The sequence below is a fragment of the Lolium perenne genome, chromosome 1, assembly GCF_019359855.2.
Source record: "Lolium perenne isolate Kyuss_39 chromosome 1, Kyuss_2.0, whole genome shotgun sequence".
In the NCBI taxonomy this organism is placed as follows: domain Eukaryota; kingdom Viridiplantae; phylum Streptophyta; class Magnoliopsida; order Poales; family Poaceae; genus Lolium; species Lolium perenne.
Window position 1 is genome coordinate 84,621,035 of NC_067244.2, and position 20,034 is coordinate 84,641,068.

The window sequence follows — 20,034 nt, forward strand, 5'->3', positions numbered from 1 at the left end:
ACGAGCCTAGCATGTACAGACATGGCCTCGGGACAACGGAAACCGAAAGGTTGAACACGAGTCATATGGATGATATGATCAACATGTTGATGTTCACCATTGAAGCTACATCATCTCACGTGATGATCGGTTTTGGTGTAGTAGATGTGGATCGTGTACCACTTAACAACTATGAGGGATGTTGTATTAAGTGGGAGTTCATTAGTAATTAGATTAAAACATGAACTAATTATCATAAACATAGTCTGAGTAGTATTTTGAATTAATTTTGTAGTATTGGCATCCGTTTTCTACTATGCGCCAGTCTTGTTATTGAGATAGAAATACTGTTAATATCTGATAAGAAACTTTACGGATTGGTACCGTATTGTTAATGAATCAAGAAATGATTAAGTCCTATTGCAAACTTTTAGTAAACCTCACATTGTTGATTCAAATAGCTATGGTTTCAATTAGTACCTAAAGTTATCTTGTCTCCGTGAAACTTGAAGTTCAAATCTGTTTGAAAAGTAAGGAGCTGAAAATTTAGTTTTCAGAAATAATCAAGGTACGAGATATATGTGATATCTAAGACCTTATTGCAAGATGATAGAATATAAATTTGGTGAGACTACATAAACTCATAAGTTTTATGGGAATGTACGAAGGTTGAAGACGCAAGGCGTCCCAATCCTCCAACTATTGGGGCACTAACGATATTCGCATATCCATGAAGTGATTGTCCTTAGTATGCACCGTTGATAAGACTCATCGTTTCGAAGCATCACGTGATGATCGGGTGTTATAGATTCTACGTGTGCTTCCAACGGGTGCAAGCCAGATTTGCATATGCAAATACTAAGGTTTAAACTTTATGAGCCTAGCATGTACAGACATGGTCTCAGAAAGTTATCATGAATTGATGGATAAAATTATGAGTGAAATTGTTCATCATATTACAAATTTACTAATAGTGAAATCTGAAACAATTGTCATATGATGATCAACGTCAAAGTAAGAACCTCAAGGTTATTGGTATTTGACCAACAAACCTAGAAGTTATTGATGTTGAAATGTTTTTCTGAATAATGAGGAAAGCTAAAAGAGAAACTGCAAAAGATATTTTGGCAAAAGAAAAGAAAAGACTAGAAAGTCTAGCTCAGGTGTATATAAATGATATACATGTTATGGTTGTATTCCTAGTTAAGTCACACAATGAAATTCTTGGGTATTAGTACCATATTGGTTGGTATGAAGTGTCATACAAAACAACGCAATACAAGAATACAATGGCCTAAGTGACTGACAAGGAATATGATAGAAATGCACGTCTGGAACAAAATAAAGTGTTATTATGTTCGTCGTTGGCATTCTATCTAGCCCTTAGAATTTATAATAAAGAACTTAATAATTGTTATTTTGCTCTAGTCAAATGAAAACAATGAGTTGTTCAAATTATGACATTACTCCATGTACAATGGATAAGTTATTATAAATCTTAAAGGTGAAACACACATACATAAAACTGACGCTAAAATGCCATAAGGCAAATGATTTGAATTCCACTTATTTGTGGAACCGCCATTTAGGTCATGTTAGAAAGGAACGCATGAAGGAACTCCATGCAAATGGATTTTTTGGAGTCATTTGATTTTTGAATCATTTGGCACTTGCAAATCTTTTCTAAAGAGAATGATTAAAATACCGTTCATAGGCCAAGAGTTGAACGGGCAACTAACTTTGTGAAAATATACATGATGATGTATGTGGTTCACTGGGCATAGTTGTGTGCGGAAGATTCTTCTACTTCATGAAAACTTTCAAACAATGAATTGAGTATATATGTGGATATATTCAATAAGGAAAAGTTTGAAACATTTGAATAGGATTCAAATAAATTTCAGCATGAAGTGGAAATCATCGTAATAGAAATCAAATATCTATGATTGGATCATGGTGGAAATATTTGAATTACGAGTTTTAGCGAACATCTAAGAGAGTTATGAAATTGTTCTACAACTTACGTTTCTTGGAGTATCATAGTGATGATGAAGTATCCAAGAGATATATCCAAACTTTGTTGGATCAATGATGAGATAAAATATTGATGCCATTATATTTTTGTGGATTATGCTTTAGTGACTACCGCTTTTACACTGAATAGAGCATCATCATGATCCGTTGAAATGACACCATACAAGTTATGGCATGGGTATAAACCCTAATAGTCAACCAAAATCGGATGAATGTCTTTGTTGGTTATCCCAGAGATTTAATTGGGAATTCTTCCCACGAGACAAAGACAAAAGTGTTTGTCAATGTTTCTTATTTCCGAGAAATTGTTTCGAGTGAAGTATTTGAGTGGGAGGACAATATAATTTGATAAGGTTTATGAACCTGAGCATAATGATCAGAGTAGCGCAGCATCGGAATTGGTTTCGGAAGCGGCCACGACGATCATGGCTCTCATGACTACAAAATGTTTTAGCCATGGAGATCGAAGTACATATTGAACCTTGTAGGTATGGTTTACTTTGTGATCAAATAAATGATTTGTGGACAAAGGATTGATTTTGATCAATGATAAACCAACTACAAAACAAAGAAGTTATGATGGGCCCTGACTCCATTAAAATGGCCATGCGCCATGAAATCCAAGATAGATGAATACTTTATGAAAGTAAATGGATCTATGAAATTGATAGACTTGGATGAAATATCCTTGAAGAAAGCTTGACTTATCGAAAAATTGTTTACGACAAAGTTCAAAGAGTTGAATACGATAAGATTAGATCTTCCGTAGCAATGCTTATAATCTATGTGGATTATTCTAGTAATCACTACATATTTCTTTTATGAGATATGCTAGTAGGATGGCAAAATACACTACTTAACAGAAGTATGTATACAAGATACAACCAAGAGTTTTGTTGGTTCGTGGAATACTAGATAGGTATACAAGCTTCAATTGGATGAAGTAAGTATCACGGAGTTGGAATCTTCACCAGATGAAATAGTCAAAGAGTTTTTGATTTCATCAGAGACGATGAAGAAGCTTGCATTTGCAAGAAATTAAGTGGGAGCGCTAAGACACATTTATAATACTTTATGTAGGTGACATATAGTTGGTTATAAATGATGTAATTATATACTTGATTAAAAAGGTTTCATTGAGAATTAACTTCAATGAAAGGATATGGACTGAAACAAATTTAGTGTCAAGATCTATGAAGATAGATTGAAACACATAAATAAGTTTAAGTCAAAGTACATATGATGGATATTGAAGTAGTTCAATATAGAAATATTAAGAAAATGTTCTTGTCATGTGAAGGTTTAACAAGACTTGAGTGTATCTGACACTCAATGAGTAAAAACACATGAGTGATTATAGATCACGAATAATATGTACACAATCAGATATCATATGCTATAAAGTGTTATGAGCATATACCAGAATGATTCATATGATGATCATTGGACGACAGTAAGAATATCCTTGAGTACTTTAGAAGAACTAAGGATATATATATTTTTTTTGTATGAAGAAATGACAAACAAATCGCTGTAAGGTGTTACACCGATATTGGTTTTGTCACATATAAAATATAATTTCAATCTCAAATTAGACTAAGTGTTGTTTAAAAGGTAGCACAATGAGCTAGAAGTTGTCTATGCTAGATTTAGAAGAGTTCTAAATATTGTGACGGATTCTACAAAAGAAGGCAGAGTATGTCATTGTTTTGACAATGACAAAGGATGTTAAGTCAAGAGGTTCTTTGAGAACTTGGTGTAGTTCCGACAGAGTCAGAACTTTGAAGCTATTTTGTATGTGACAATATTAGTGACATATTTCAGACCGCGGAATTAAAGTTCCACCAGAAGACCAAACATATTTAATGCCGACTCATTTGGAAATGAGTGATGCGTTGAGACGCAAAAGAATTACAAAATACATACGTTTCTGAGCGTGTCAGATCCGTTGACTAAAAACCTCTCCCGTGAGCAATACATGATAAAGCACCATAAGGCCAAGGTGTTATATCTTTACAAATGTAAACTAGATTATTGACTCTAGTGCAAGTGGGAGACTGAAGGAGATATGCCCTAGAGGCAATAATAAAGTGGTTATTATTTATATCTTTATGTTTATGATAAATGTTTATATATCATGCTATAATTGTATTAACCGAAACATTAGTACATGTGTGATATGTAGACAACAAAGAAGTCCCTAGTATGCCTCTTAACTAGCTTGTTGATTAATAGATGATTAGTTTCATAATCATGAACATTGGATGTTATTAATAACAAGGTTATATCATTATATGAATGATGTAATGGACACACCCAATTAAGCGTAGCATAAGATCTCGTCATTAAGTTATTTGCTATAAGCTTTCGATACATAATTACCTAGTCCTTATGACCATGAGATCATGTAAATCACTTATACCGGAAAGGTACTTTGATTACACCAAACGCCACTGCGTAAATGGGTGGTTATAAAGGTGGGATTAAGTATCCGGAAAGTATGAGTTGAGGCATATGGATCAACAGTGGGATTTGTCCATCCCGATGACGGATAGATATACTCTGGGCCCTCTCGGTGGAATGTCGTCTAATGTCTTGCAAGCATATGAATAAGTTCATAAGAGACCACATACCACGGTACGAGTAAAGAGTACTTGTCAGGAGACGAGGTTGAACAAGGTATAGAGTGATACCGAAGATCAAACCTCGGACAAGTAAAATATCGCGAGACAAAGGGAATTGGTAATGTATGTGAATGGTTCATTCGATCACTAAAGTCATCGTTGAATATGTGGGAGCCATTATGGATCTCCAGATCCCGCTATTGGTTATTGGTCGGAGTGAGTACTCAACCATGTCCGCATAGTTCTCGAACCGTAGGGTGACACACTTAAAGTTGGATGTTGAAATGGTAGTACTTGAATATGGAATGGAGTTCGAATATTTGTTCGGAGTCCCGGATGAGATCCCGGACATCACGAGGAGTTCCGGAATGGTCCGGAGAATAAGATTCATATATAGGATGTCATTTTATGTGAAATAAAATGTCGCGGAAGGTTCTATGGAAGGTTCTAGAAGGTTCTAGAAAAGTCCGGAAGAAACCACCAAGGAAGGTGGAGTCCACATGGGACTCCACCTCCATGGCCGGCCAGCCCTAGGTGGGGAGGAGTCCCAAGTGGACTCCCCCATAGGGGGCCGGCCACCCCCCACATGGGAGGTGGAAATCCCACCTTTGGGTGGGAGTCCTAGTTGGGCTAGGTTTCCCCCTCTTATGGAAGGTTTTTTGTTCGGGTCTTATTCGAAGACTTGGACACCAACACTTGGGGATCCACCTATATAATGAGGGGCATAGGGGAGGGGGCCGGCCACCACAAAGCCACAAGTTGGCCGCACCCCCTTGAGGCCGGCCACCCCCTCCCAAACCCTAGCCGCCCCCCTCTCCTCCATATCTCCCGCGTAGCTTTAGCGAAGCTCCGCCGGAGTTCTCCACCGCCACCGACACCACGCCGTCGTGCTGTCGGATTCAAGAGGAGCTACTACTTCCGCTGCCCGCTGGAACGGGGAGGTGGACGTCGTCTTCATCAACAACCGAACGTGTGACCGAGTACGGAGGTGCTGCCCGTTCGTGGCGCCGGAACCGATCGTGATCAAGATCTTCTACGCGCTTTTGCAAGCGGCAAGTGATCGTCTACCGCAGCAACAAGAGCCTCATCTTGTAGGCTTTGGAATCTCTTCAAGGGTGAGACTCGATACCCCCTCGTTGCTACCGTCTTCTAGATTGCATCTTGGCTTGGATTGCGTGTTCGCGGTAGGAAAATTTTTGTTTTCTATGCAACGTTATCCTACACATTTTGGTGACTCTCCCCTGGCTTGTGTGTGCTGTTGGGCATGCAGCATGCCTTGTGAGCTGCCTGTGAGTTCCCTGGTTGGAACTTGGGCTTTGGCATGGTTCAGCTCGGCTGGTTTGGGTATTATCCATCCAAAATTTCTTTTCCTTGACTAACCTGCCAAGTGGCTTTGTGATGTCTACGCACGCTTCTATTCCTGTAGATAGTGTTGGGCCTCCAAGAGCAGAGGTTTATAGAACAGCAGCAAGTTTCCCTTAAGTGAATCACCCAAGGTTTATCGAACTCAGGGAGGTAGAGGTCAAAGATATCCCTCTCAAGCAACCCTGCAATTACGATACAAGAAGTCTCTTGTGTCCCCAACACACCTAATACACTTGTCAGATGTATAGGTGCACTAGTTCGGCGAAGAGATAGTGAAATACAAGTAATATGGATGATTGTAAGTAGTAATTGCAATCTGAAATAAAGATGACAGCAAGTAAACATGTAACAGAACTTGTTGGAAACGGTGTTTCGATGCTTAGAAACAAGGCCTAGGGATCATACTTTCACTAGTGGACACTCTCAACATTGATCACATAACTGAATAAATAAATGCTACTTTCTACACTCTCTTGTTGGATAACAAACACCATTCATTGTGTAGGGCTACAAAAGCACACCTCAAGCCGGAGTAAACAAGCTCCACAACTTCCGGAGTTCATATTAAAGTAACCTCTAGAGTGCGTAATAGACCGTTGCAATTTAGACCGAGTACTAACATAGCATACACACTATCAACAATAGCTATGAAAGGTGGAATAGATCGCATCAATACTATCATAGTAATAGTTAAATTCATAATCTACAAGAGATTACAATCATAACCTACGCCAAGTACTACATGATGCACACACTATCAACATTACATCATGGAGGAGGAATAGACTACTTTAATAACATCACTAGAGTAGCACATAGATTAATAGTGATACAAAGCTCATGATCACATAAAGATCACACCATGGGAGAGAGAGATGAACCACATAGCTACCGGTAGAGCCCTCAGCCTCAGGGGAGAACTACTCCCTCCTCATCATGGGAGACAGCAACGGCGATGAAGATGGCGGTGGTGTCGATGGAGATAACTCCGGGGGCAATTCCCCGTCCCGGCGGCGTGCCGGAACAGAGACTTCTGTCCCCCGAATTGGAGTTTCGCGATGGTGGCGGTGCCCCTGGAGTATTTCTGGAGTTTCGTCAATTGGTATCGGGTTTTTAGGTCACGAGGGGTTTTATAGGCGAAGAGGCGGAGTCGGAGGGGCAACAGGGCTCCCTCACCACATGGCGGCGTGGCCAGGGTGGGACCCGCGCCCCCCTATGGTGTGGGTCCCCCTTGGCCCCCCTCCGGCTCTCCTTCGGTGTTCTGGAACATTCCGGGGGAAATAAGGCCTTGGGATTTTGTTTCGTCGAATTCCGAGAATATTGCCCGTACAGCCTTTCTGGAACCAAAAACAGCAGAAAACAGGAACTGGCACTTCGGCATCTTGTTAATAGGTTAGTTCCGGAAAATGTATAAAATCACTATAAAGTGTGAGCAAAACATGTAGGTATTGTCATAAAACTAGCATGGAACATACGAAATTATAGATACGTTTGAGACGTATCACTTTGCCACTTGGCCTAATTTGTATTTCATTTTTGATAGGGCAGGGGTGGCCGATCTTTCGATGAGACATGGATAGATCGATTTGTTGGTGGAGTTCGTGCTTGACAATCCGACTACACGTGCAAAACTCGTGCGCCAATGCAATCGCTACGACAATCTTCGGGAGTTACCGATCTTGCGGATGCACGATCAGCCTGACCAGCGAGGGTCTTAATTCCTACCTGAAATCAAGAACAAGTAAGAACTAATGATGCAATCAGAATATTACGGATGAAAGATGAAAGGTTTTTGAAAAGGTGGGATTTCGAATAGTCGGTCTTGTTCTGGGCGTTGGCCTCAAAAGAAGTACACGAGAGTTGCAACATGGCTAACTTTTAGTCTAATCAAAATCCGAGTCTAAACGTGACGGCTATGGGGGTATTTAAAGGAGGAAAAGGTGGGGTTTCGGCCAGCCATATGTATGGTGGCCAAACCAAACCCTAGAAGGTCTTTCCCCCTTCAATACGGACTCTAAAAAGTGGCTGACTTAATTCCTGCGAAAATGACATGGGCCTGGCCCAAAACTAAAGGTGACGCAGCACCATATTATGCTATGGACGAAATTATGAAGTGGAAAACTCTATATTTCGTCCACGTCTTCATCTCTTCTTATGGTGGCTTCAAAGTTCTGAAATCTCCACTTGCGGCGTCATCTTCAATCCTCAAATGCTTGCTGCCATCTCCTCCATGTGTGATCATGCTCTAATGCTTGTCCTCCTCATCCATGCTAGGTCCATCATTCCTAAGAGTGACAAACATATCTGATTTAGGCAGCATCATATTCTCATGTATGTGATGAATAGTTCCCAGAAACGAAAGTACCTGATAGTTAAGTTGTTTGGCACGAGCTCGAGTGATTGGTCCTTGTATTTGTGTGGTTGTAGGTACAGTGGTTGTATCAATAGATGGGATGTCCTCATCAATTTTGTTGCGTTTATATGCAGGGATCAATTGGGTGCTCAAGAGGATCTCAATCAAGTGTTGATCAAGAAATTCATGAAGATTTGCTTATGTAGTTTAGCATTCTATAATTATTTGTAATTTTCATTTTATTTTTCATTTATTCAATTTCTGTAATGTGTTGTAATATTTATAATTCAAATGGATATTGTAAATGACAATGTATCTTGTGTGTTAATCAATAAAGCTCAAGTTTTCCCTAATGAGCTTTTAATATATGTTCTATTCTTTTATATTCTTGATTTTCCAATTGTTTAATGAATTATCCATAATTTGAATTATAATATGCCTAATTGATGTTTGAATTTGAAATTCAAACATAACTTGTTTGAATTCAATCATGCAACTTAAGTTGAAAAGTGGATTGTTCCCCTCTCTTCTCCAAAACCCTAAGTTGAGATTAGTTAGGTCCAAGTTTATCGCACTCTCGAAACCCTAACCCTATCTGGTGTCGAGAGAGAAACTTGTTCCCCCCTAAGATGGAGTTTTTCAATAAAGCGCGAAATTTCCCCAGATTTTACGATGTAATGCACATCCCCTTCTAAATTCTACCCCTCGATCGTCTCGAATCCTGGGATATTACAACGCGTGTCTGGCAATCCCGGTTAGATTGACACGATCGGCAGAAAAGAAAAAGACCAAAAGAGATCTATTGATTATGCTCCTCTTGTTGTGGTACTTTAAATTTTTTAACTTTTCTTTCTTTCCCAAACATACATAGACAACATATTTGACGCTAGGTTTCTTTTCCTAATTTTTGCACGTGCATGTTTTTTCCCTTTAAAATCCGTAGGACGTACAAATCTCAACACTTATGCAACTAAAAACCCTTCAAAAACAAAACTTTCATACCCTGCAGCTTTTAAGAGGTTAGTGAAAAGAATCGACCACATGTTTAGGAGCGCAGTGACATTCTCGCTAAAAAAATCATGTTTCACGCGTGAGTGTTTCATTAATAAAGAGAAATATCCGTTCAGTTGGGGTCACGTTTCGACGTGTGTTCTCGACGAAGTAGTTTCTCAGACAAAGTATCTCGAAGGTGTTCATAGAGGTAGCATGTGCGTTCATAGAACCTAGTGTATGTACTTAGTGAGCATTTATATTGTACGTGTTTCGTAAAAAAAAAGATGGTGCAAAACGGGCAACTTTTACGATATACCATTCAATAAATACTATAAATTATTTCGATCGGTTGTTCAAACATATGAATTAGATCGGTCGATTGATCAAATCAGAGCGGTCGATCGAGCATCAGAGTTGTCTCAGCTGTGACAACAAATAATGCACATTATATGAGACTGTACCACGGATTCTAAAGAAAAATGAGGACCATGTGGCCACACATCCTGGACATGCACATTGTAATTATATTCCATTTATTCTATTTTTGGATAGAGTCATCTTTCGTTATTAATCCGTTGCAACACACGAGTATTATGCTAGTACAGCTATTATGCTGAGCATTGTATGTACTCTGCAGAGTATGTACTCCCTCTGTTCCTAAAAAAAAACAGCTCTGTTCCTAGAAAACATGAATCTATAGCTAAAACATGGCTATATACAGATATTTAGAGCATTTTTTACGTTTACTAAATTGGGAAGCTTTTTCTAGAAGGGGCTGTTCCTAAAAAAAACTACCTCTGTTCCTAGAATACAGATAAATCTATAGCTAAAGCATGCCTATATACATTCCAATCTAGATATTTAGAGCATTTTATTACATTTAAAAAGTCGGGAAGCTTTTTCTATAAGGTGTAGATATGTTAACATTTTACTACGGTACCATTTACTAACATACTTGGAGCATTTTATTACACGTACACTCCAGCGGATTACTCGTCAACTTTGACATCTGGCATGGAGGTCAACTGGATGACATCTGGCACAGAGGTCAACTTTGACATCGCATTCGACTCCACCAACTGAAACACAGTTTTAAATGGCCGATTTATCTGAGTAACGTTGGATCGAATGATCTTGCTTTACTCCAGGGAAATTGCTTTCCAAACGTGAAGCATATAGAACTATAGTACTGTATAACACTTTCAGGATTCAACAGGAAAAAAGGAATTAAGCAACATGAGTCAAGCTGAGGAAAACAATGATAGCCTATGAGGATGGGTGCGTATTGGCAGTGCATGATACTCATAACAGAAGATATACTAAACTAAAACGGATTCAAACATTCAAACAGGAAGTCATGAAACCAGAGTCGCCAACAAGTTCCTTGATTAGTTACTCAGAAACTCAACTCCAACAGAGAGATGATCAAAAAGCAGGTATCAAAGCTGAATCAAGTATTGGAACAGGACACATCTTCTGAATCAAGAAACTACACAAACTCTACTCAGCAGCTGCTGCAACCTCCTCTGTTGCCATCGCCTCATCTCCCTCAGCCGGCCTATCGACCTTCACACCGACATCCTCCTTGTTGTAGTCACCATGTACCTGTGAACAAACCACATTGCATCAATAGATGCACAACAGGAAAGCTAAATTCACATAGATTGAAATTGGTCACAGGATCATTTACCTCCATCAACTTCCCAATATCGAACTTCGGTGCCTTCAGGATCTTGACCTTGCGGACATAGACATTCTGGAGAGGGAATATACCTGCTGTTGCCTTCTCAATATCCTTTCCAATGACCTCAGGAATGAATTTTGCAACCAGCTCCTTCAAGTCGCAGGTTGAAGCATGGTTGGCCATAATCTCAACCATCTTCCGGCGAATCTAATTATACAAGATGATAATTATGTAAGCAAAGCTTGACAAAGCACAATCATCTCAAGAATATGTAAACACACAGAAATTCAAATACCTGTCTGATCTGGCTGGCCTGAGCATAGCAAGTACGCTTCACCTGGTTGGGACGTCTCTTGGTGAAGCCAATGCAGAACAGCCGGAGCATGTAATTGTCAGTGGTCTTAACATCAACATGGGCCTCAATCAGTGTCTGCCACTTCTTTACAAGTGACCTAAGCTTGTCGGTGGTGAAATCCATCCCCTGCAACAGAAAACTAGTCAGAGAACACAAGACAACACAAACAGCAGAGGAATACACAATCAGCAGTCATTATTACCCAAAAGTTTGTGAGCACATTCTTTCCTTGCACATCCTCTGCACGGAGTCTGATCTTCCTGAAAGCCTGGTCCTCATCACCTTGGAGGTCTGCCAAGGAAACCTCAAAAACTCTGTGCTTGAGACCCTCAGATGCAATCTGAAGACAAATAATGAGAACTAATAAGAAATATGAATCATCAACTAATATCAAAGAGCAACTGGACAGTGAAACGGAACGGTTAAAAACTAGAATTGAGCAAAGTGAAGTGTTCGATTTCATGAAAGATTGTATGATAAAAACTTAAGGATCTCATAAGACAAAACTAACACAAATAAAACTGTGTAACAGTTAACCCATCAGAATCAAGCTAAAAGGACTCTAATCGGAACTGGGGGAAGTAACTATAATAGACAGATATATTGTAGTCAGCGAAAATTGAAGTGGTTGAGGATGCAAAATAATGTTCGATTCAATATCTAAGCAAATGCAGCAGGGTGCAACTTGTCAATGGTGTAAGAGTATGTCAAAACTGACCAGGAATGGAAGTAAATAACAGAAGTTATAGATTACATATAACATTTCAACATTATGCAGCATAAACTAGTATACACAACAGAAGGTTGTGACTGCTGCATGAACTCCCAAGAGATCTAGTTTGAAGAACAACAAAAAACATACATGTACTACAAGAAGAAGAAGAAAAGGCATGTCATGATAGGCCTAAACAATAGTACACTGATGACAATATGGATCGAATATCACAAGGCCTGTGGAACAATAATCGCCTAAACATGTAGTAGGGGTAAGAGTGAACAAAACCAGGCTGCGCAACTACTTATAGACCAACAGAACCACCACAGGTCGAAACAAGAAAACACGAAGCGGTCTGCCACAGAGCAAACTAACCTTGGTACCCTGGGTCCTGGAGACGAGGGTCATGCCGATGTTGCGGGTGTTGAACAACGTCGGCGCCTTGATAGAGTACCAGTCCTTCTTGGTGAAGGGATCAACGCTGCATAGGCACAGACGAACGCAAAGAGAGCGACAAATCAGAATCACACTGCGAGAACCGGAAACAACTCGAGATCAAGGAGGGCACGCGGTGCTTACGCCTTCTTCTTGCTGCCTTTCCGACCTTTGGAGATCCTCTTGTTCTTCCCGACAGCCATGGCTGCGAGGGGAGGGTGGCGGCGCGGCCTTCTGGTGCTAAGGGGTTAGGGTTTGGATTTCTTCTAGGCGCAGCGTGCAAGGCAGGGAGATCGGGGGTGGAGAAGATTATATAGGGGATGGTGGAATCTATAGCGGAGGGCTGAGATGAGGTTAGGGAATGCACGGACGGCCTCGATTATCTATTGCCCGTTTGTAGTGTTTTGGGCTGGTATCCCGCTTGGGCTGTATAAGGCCTGATCATTTAACCCTACGTAGGGAATTGGCGCATGGACTGCGGTCTGATTCGGGTCCGGGTAACGTCTATAAAATCGTACAGATTAGAGGAAATGAGGAATACATCATCGTTGGATCATCTATTTGCTGTGTGTGGTCTTAACCATTGAGTAATTTTTTTCGATAAAGGGAATATATTAATATCAGAAGATATCAAATACACCCGACCTCTGCAACAACACAACACCCTAATGGCAGTACGGATGCACACAGCTAAAAAAGGAAAAAAAGAAAACTAAGAAACAAAAGTCCCGCTACAGCATTCTAGGCCTAGCAACAGCAATACATCCACCACCAATACAACACCTGAAATACAGACTCTCCAAAAGCGACGCCTCCAAGAAGAAAACAGTGCATCAGCGTCGTCGTCGCCTGATCAAAGATCTTAGGTTTTCATCCTGAAGATAGTCCCCACTCTAAAAAACAATGCCTCCAACAAGGTTATTGTCAGGCACAACCAGTTAAGGCCAGACCTTCGATTTTCACCCTGAAAGGTAGGACTCTGAACTTCACTTGTATTGCCGCCCCCACTTGCATACCACTGTTGCGAAGCCCGGAACACCAAGCAAGTCCCTCAACAGCGCGAAGACTTAAATCCGCATTAGCTAGACCTCCGATCCGGCCTTCATGATATTCTCTTCTTCTGACTTCACCATGGACCAAAATGTCACTTGGTGTCAACACAGAACAGAGCTTCGCGTCGCTCCCTCCAGAACCAAACGGCTGGAATAAAAACATGGGTGCGCACGACCGAATACCACACGATCCAGCAAAACTCCAGGCAAAAGAAGCACTGTTATATTCGCCGGCGGCGCCTTACAGAACTCAACACTCCGGCTAGATCAAGAAGGGCAGACCTCAGGAAGGTCTCCATCTTCGCGCAAGAGAAACCCTAGGACCACCACCTTCGAACTGCGAAACAGATGAACAGGCCCCCTCACCGTCATCTGCTAGCCAGCGAAAACGAAGGAGGAATCGGTGAACACACCATCCGAGACCCACGCGACCCAGATCAAAGATCGGGCCTACCACGCCACGCGGTCTTGGACGCCGGTACCACACCATCCTCACCTCGCAAAGTCGTTGCCCCCTCCTCGCGCCGTTAGGAGAACCGACAACGGATTTGTGTGGGAACCAGACCCGCGGCCACCACCACCCCCCATCGCCGGGAAGCCATGGAAGGAGCAGCTGCCGACGCACACCAGGGGATCGCCGCCCCGGATGCCGTGCTCGCCTCCTCGCAGTAGCCGCCCCAGCCGCCACATCAGGTCATCGCCACGGCCACCCCCGACTCCCTTTGGCGCCGGGGCCCGCCACCACCGTGGCCAGCGCCGACGGCAGCGGCGGACGGAAGGGTACGGAGGGGAGACGGTGGCTGGCGGCGCTAGGGTTCGCCCTGGCGTCGCCCTAGGGGACGACGCGCGGGCGAGAGCGAAACCACTTGAACATATCATGATTACTTGTAATATCAAATTATTTGTTGTGGTCTTACATGTGTGTGATCACTTGTAATACCTAAAAATCATGAATCGGTAATGTTAAAAAAAATCGTCCGATTAGACGATTAAGCATCCGATTAATCGGTACTCAGGGGGCCAAGCGTGGCAAATAGAGAAATTTTGGCTTGTGCCCCAACCGGCCAATAGAGAAATGTTTGAATTTGGTGGGCACATCTAGCACACCCCGAGCTCGCCCGTCGGCATGTGGTTATCCTCGTCGCCATCCCCAAGGGCAGGGGTCTAGGCGGACTCAACTTCGCGTCATCCAGGATCCTAGGCGGCCTCGATGCACCAAGCCGCTCTCCATCGTATTCCTAGCTTGATTGATCCAAGTGCTCTCCGACACCAGTACCTGTCCGCTCGACTGTTGTAGGAACTCCCACCTCCACGGTCTAGGGCTCTTGAATCCAATCCACTCCACTGTATAATGTGAAATAACATATCTCCTTGAGTAAGTGGTTTTGGTGTTGATGACAATAATTATATATACGACTAATTTTGTTATATAAGATTTGAAGGATGTAGCGATGGTCGGTATGCCCAAAAGTTGAAGAGCTTTGAAGATATGATATGATATTCTTGTGTGGTCATTGTTGGAAGGAAGAATGGGAGAGAGATTAGTTGAAAGAAAGAAAAGAAGAAGAGCAAGGAAGAAAAGAAGAAGAAGAAAAGAAGAGGAAAGGAAAAAGAGAAAATGGGAGGAGGGGTGGCCGCCGCCGGAGGTGCGGGCGGTACCACCGGCCACCCTGCGGCCGGAGCCTCCGGGATAGGTACCGCCCGTGGTACCGGAAAAGAGGCCTTGTGCCTCAGCATGGTTCCAGGGTCTTCAGGAAGTTCGGCGGTACCTCGGCCGGAGGCTCTGGCCTCCGCCTCCCATCCCGCGCTTGCTGGCCCGTCTTGGCCATGTGGTCGACTCATGTTCGCCCGCACCATCGTCTGCAGCCCGTAGTACCGACCCAACCTGGACGGTACTACCGCCCAGTCCCCTCCAACGGCTGGATTCTTCCGGGTATAAATACCCTTCTTCTCCAATGGATTTGTTGACGCTTTTTCCCAAATCTGAGACACCATTGCTGAGCTCCATTTTTCCTAGATCTTTCTACTCCTCCACTCAAACTTCACTATATTTGAGGATTTGCTAGAGATGACCTAGATCTACTCTTCCACCAAAGGGATTTGTGTTTCATCAAAATTCTTAGTGGATCTTTGTGAGGTGACCTCGAAGCTACTCTTCGTGTAAAGCTTCGTGGTTACATCTTAGGAGCCTCCAGTTTGGTTGTGGATGTGTGCCCCAAGCTTCGTGTAAAGGTGTCGGTTGCGACCTCAAGGCAACCGCTTAGTGGAGCGTCGGCTAGGCCTTTGTGGCGTTGCTCACAGAAGAATAGGGTGAGCCTTCGTGGCGTTGGTTGGACTTCGTGGCACCACACCCCTCCGAACGTAGATGTACCTTCTTGCAAACGAAGGGAACTACGGGAATCATATCATCGTCTCTCCGTGTGCTCCACCTCGGTTACCTCTATCCTCTCACCTCCTTTACTACGTGTATCTTGTATTGTTGCTTGATATCTTGCCATGTAGGTGAATTCACTTAGTTGCATATCTAGAGAATTTACCTTTGTGTCAAGCCTAATTTGAAAAAGTATTAAAATTTTATATTACACCTATTCACCCCCCCCTCTAGGTGTCATACGATCCTTTCAATTGGTATTAGAGCCTCGGCTCTTGTTTGGGCTTTACCGCCTAAGAGAGTATGGCCGATGAGGGGGAGCTCGCATCCATGGAAGACACCAAGGAATTGAAATCGTCAATCTCCTCGGTGAATGACTCTATAAGTGAATTAAGGGAGATGATGATGAGCTTTTTGTAAGCCAATAAACCTTCTATCCCTCCTACCACCATTACTGAGGTTGTCACTCCTGTTGTTGATAAAACCTCCCTTGGTGCCTCTACGGAGGCCGAAACCAAGGATGGAGAGGGTAGTGGTGAGTCTCTTCCCAAGTTCGATCCTAATGCCACCGGAGTGTACTCGATGGTTCCTCCTCCGCTCGTGTATTCTCCGAATCCTCCCATTCCTCACCCTCGCATTAATCCACGACGAGATCCACCGTCACTTAACCCTAATGTTTTTTCTTTGTGGCAAACCAAGATGAAGTCTTATTTAAATTCCTCATCTATTGAACTATGCAGAATTGTTGTTGAAGGATACAAGCCTCACAATCCTAATGGTTTGTCTCGTAGGGAAGTGGTTGATTGCCAACTCAACGCCACCGCCTTATATATGATTCAACAATCCGTTAGCGAGGATGATAGACCCTACATCGAGAAAGCAACAACCGCCGAGGATGCTTGGGATATTCTTGCCGAAGTATTCCTTGGAAGCTCAAGCATGAGGCAAAATAAGTTCCAAGAGGTTAGCAATAAAGCCGAAGGATTCTACATGGAAGATGGTGAACATCATCGGGATATGTACCACCGTCTCAAGGCTCTTGCTATCTCCTTTCGGGATCTTGGTGCCACTTATGTTGATGATGATTGGATCAAGAGGAAGTACATCAATGCTCTATTGCCCTTTGAACCGGCCGATCTAAGGATTCTCAAGAACAAGAACAACTTTGAGCAAATGACCTCCAATGATGTCATGCAAGAAATTGATGCTTTCAAAGTTGAGTCAAAGATTGCCATTGATAGTCGTGCTCGGGCCATTGGGATGAAGAGAAGTGAAAACTTAGCATTGAAGGCACATGTGTGTGTTAAGGGTGAAGAAGAATTGAGGGAAACTAAGTATGAAGGGCACTCCGAAGAACTCAAACGTGATCTACATGGTCACATTGCTCTTCTCACTAAATCCTTTTGGAGAGACCCTTCCAAGTACAAGTTAAAGGGAAACCAAAGAGGAGATGCTAAGGGCCCAAGAGTTATAACTTGCTACAATTGTGGCAATCAAGATCACTTCATTGCCGAGTGCCCATATGAGAATAGAGAAGATCATGGTGGAAAGCTCATCCTCAATGACAAGTCAAAGGCTCCAAGCAAGAAGCCCTTTGTCAAGAAAAGTGGCTATGACATTTCCAATAAGAAGCCATCAAATTATGTGTTGATTGCCTGTGAGGAGTATTCTTCTGGAGAAGAAGAAGACGATGACAAAGATGACTCAAGAAGTTAGGTGGCCGCTATTGTGATGAGGACATCCCATCTCTTGATACAACTGTTGTACCTACAGCTACACAAATACAAGGACCAATCACTCAAGCTCGTGCCAAACAACTTAACTATCAGGTACTTTCGTTTTTTGGAACTATTCCTCACATACATGAGAATATGATGCTGCCTAAATCAGATATGTTTGTTACTCTTAGGAATGATGGACCAAGCATGGATGAGGAGGACAAGCATTGGAGCATGATCACGCATGGAGGAGATGGCAGCAAGCATTTGAGGATTGAAGATGACGCCGCAAGTGGAGATTTCAGAACTTTGAAGCCACCATAGGAAGAGATGAAGACATGGACGAAATATAGAGTTTCCCACTTCATAATTTCGTCCATAGCATGTTATGGTGTTGTGTCACCTTTAGTTTTGAGCCAGGCTGTAACACCCCAACTTTTGCAACCCTGTTTAGTTGTCCTTAGTGCAAAAATCAGGGGGAACAAAAACTTTTTCTTAAAGACTAATGGGATGAATTGCCTTGATCGGTTTGTTGAGTTTTGTCTTGAGCTACCCCTAAGAACAACACCTCTAGTAGTAAGACAAGCAACTCACCTAATAAAACATATGTGTGTCTTAGGAAAAATTGTTTTCCTTTTTACTACATCAAACCTTCTCTACATATGGCAACATGTGTGTGCCTTCTTAAAATTCTTCGTTGTGATATAATCTAGCTCAAAACCATCCTTGATATAAAACTTGGGATCATCTACCCCTTTCTACATCCTTCTCTTGTACCCTAGTCAAAAACTCTAGGACATCACAATTTTGACTAAGTCCTAAAGCTATTCACAGGTTCCATTTTGGAGCCCCTGGATTAAGCTACCCCCTTTCCATCTAAGACAATGCACTTGGTCCTAGACCTACCTTGTCATAAGCACTTCCAAACCATGCCCTTGTCTTGGACCAGATCACTCTTATACCCATTTTTTCCTTGTTGGTTTTGAAGCCATGTCAATATCATGTTTTGGCATGCTTAAAATGTCCAAACTTTGGCAGTTGATCTCTAAGCACCGTCAACTGTTATTGGTGACCTCAATGCATGGATCTCATCTATGCAACATCCTGATGCGCGTGGTTGACGTATTGTCTTTCCGTTCGACACGCGTCCGTTGGGAACCCCAAGAGGAAGGTGTGATGCGCACAGCGGCAAGTTTCCCTCAGTAAGAAACCAAGGTTTATCGAACCAGTAGGAGTCAAGAAGCACGTTGAAGGTTGATGGCGGCGAGATGTAGTGCGGCGCAACACCAGGGATTCCAGCGCCAACGTGGAACCTGCACAACACAAACCAAGTACTTTGCCCCAACGAAACAGCGAGGTTGTCAATCTCACCGGCTTGCTGTAACAAAGGATTAGATGTATAGTGTGGAAGATGATTGTTTGCGTAAAAACAAGAGAACAATTGCAGTAGATTGCATTTCAGTATAGAGAATTGGACCGGGGTCCACAGTTCACTAGAGGTGTCTCTCCCATAAGATAAATAGCATGTTGGGTGAACAAATTACAGTTGGGCAATTGACAAATAGAGAGGGCATGACCATGCACATACATATTATGATGAGTATTGTGAGATTTAATTGGGCATTACGACAAAGTACATAGACCGCTATCCAGCATGCATCTATGCCTAAAACGTCCACCTTCAGGTTATCATCCGAACCCCTTCCAGTATTAAGTTGCTAACAACAGACAATTGCATTAAGTATTGCGCGTAATGTAATCAATAACTACATCCTCGGACATAGCATCAATGTTTTATCCCTAGTGGCAACAGCACATCCATAACCTTAGAGGTTTCTGTCACTCCCCCAGATTCACGGAGACATGAACCCACTATCGAGCATAAATACTCCCTCTTGGAGTTACTAGCAAAAACTTGGCCAGAGCCTCTACTAATAACGGAGAGCATGCAAGATCATAAACAACACATAGACATAAATAGATAATCAACATAACATAGTATTCTCTATCCATCGAATCCCAACAAACACAACATATAGCATTACAGATAGATGATCTTGATCATGTTCGGCAGCTCACAAGATCCGACAATGAAGCATAATGAGGAGAAGACAACCATCTAGCTACTGCTATGGACCCATAGTCCAGGGGTGAACTACTCACACATCACTCCGGAGGCGACCATGGCGGTGTAGAGTCCTCCGGGAGATGATTCCCCTCTCCGGCAGGGTGCCGGAGGCGATCTCCTGAATCCCCCGAGATGGGATTGGCGGCGGCGGCATCTCTGGAAGGTTTTTCGTATCGTGGCTCTCGGTACTGGGGGTTTCGCGACGAAGACTATTTGTAGGCGGAAGGG

The 20,034-nt window shown here is 42.5% G+C and overlaps 2 protein-coding genes across 2 annotated transcripts; one reads left to right on the forward strand and one right to left on the reverse strand.

Moving 5' to 3' along the window:
- Positions 1-10,665: 10,665 nt before the first annotated feature.
- Positions 10,666-12,840, reverse strand: LOC127304088 (small ribosomal subunit protein eS1). Its single transcript, XM_051334802.2, has 6 exons — positions 12,682-12,840; positions 12,478-12,583; positions 11,590-11,727; positions 11,328-11,513; positions 11,039-11,239; positions 10,666-10,953 (listed from the first exon to the last, which is right to left on the reverse strand). The coding sequence occupies exons 1-6, from the start codon at positions 12,738-12,740 to the stop codon at positions 10,849-10,851; spliced, it is 795 nt and encodes a 264-aa protein (XP_051190762.1). The 5' UTR covers positions 12,741-12,840; the 3' UTR covers positions 10,666-10,848.
- Positions 12,841-16,263: 3,423 nt separating this feature from the next.
- LOC127333678 (uncharacterized) lies at positions 16,264-17,676 on the forward strand. Its single transcript, XM_051360077.1, has 2 exons — positions 16,264-16,376; positions 16,701-17,676. The coding sequence occupies exons 1-2, from the start codon at positions 16,264-16,266 to the stop codon at positions 17,674-17,676; spliced, it is 1,089 nt and encodes a 362-aa protein (XP_051216037.1).
- Positions 17,677-20,034: the final 2,358 nt, after the last annotated feature.

Coding starts and splice junctions, on each gene's coding strand:
- LOC127304088 (XM_051334802.2), bottom strand. CDS start 12,740: ATGGCTGTCGGGAAGAACAAGAGGATCTCCAAAGGTCGGAAAGGCAGC. Junction 12,584..12,681: donor AAAGGCAGCAAGAAGAAGGC/GTAAGCACCGCG, acceptor GTGCCTATGCAG/CGTTGATCCCTTCACCAAGA. Junction 11,240..11,327: donor AGGCCAGCCAGATCAGACAG/GTATTTGAATTT, acceptor TTGTATAATTAG/ATTCGCCGGAAGATGGTTGA.
- LOC127333678 (XM_051360077.1), top strand. CDS start 16,264: ATGGCCGATGAGGGGGAGCTCGCATCCATGGAAGACACCAAGGAATTG. Junction 16,377..16,700: donor GAGATGATGATGAGCTTTTT/GTAAGCCAATAA, acceptor TGAACTATGCAG/AATTGTTGTTGAAGGATACA.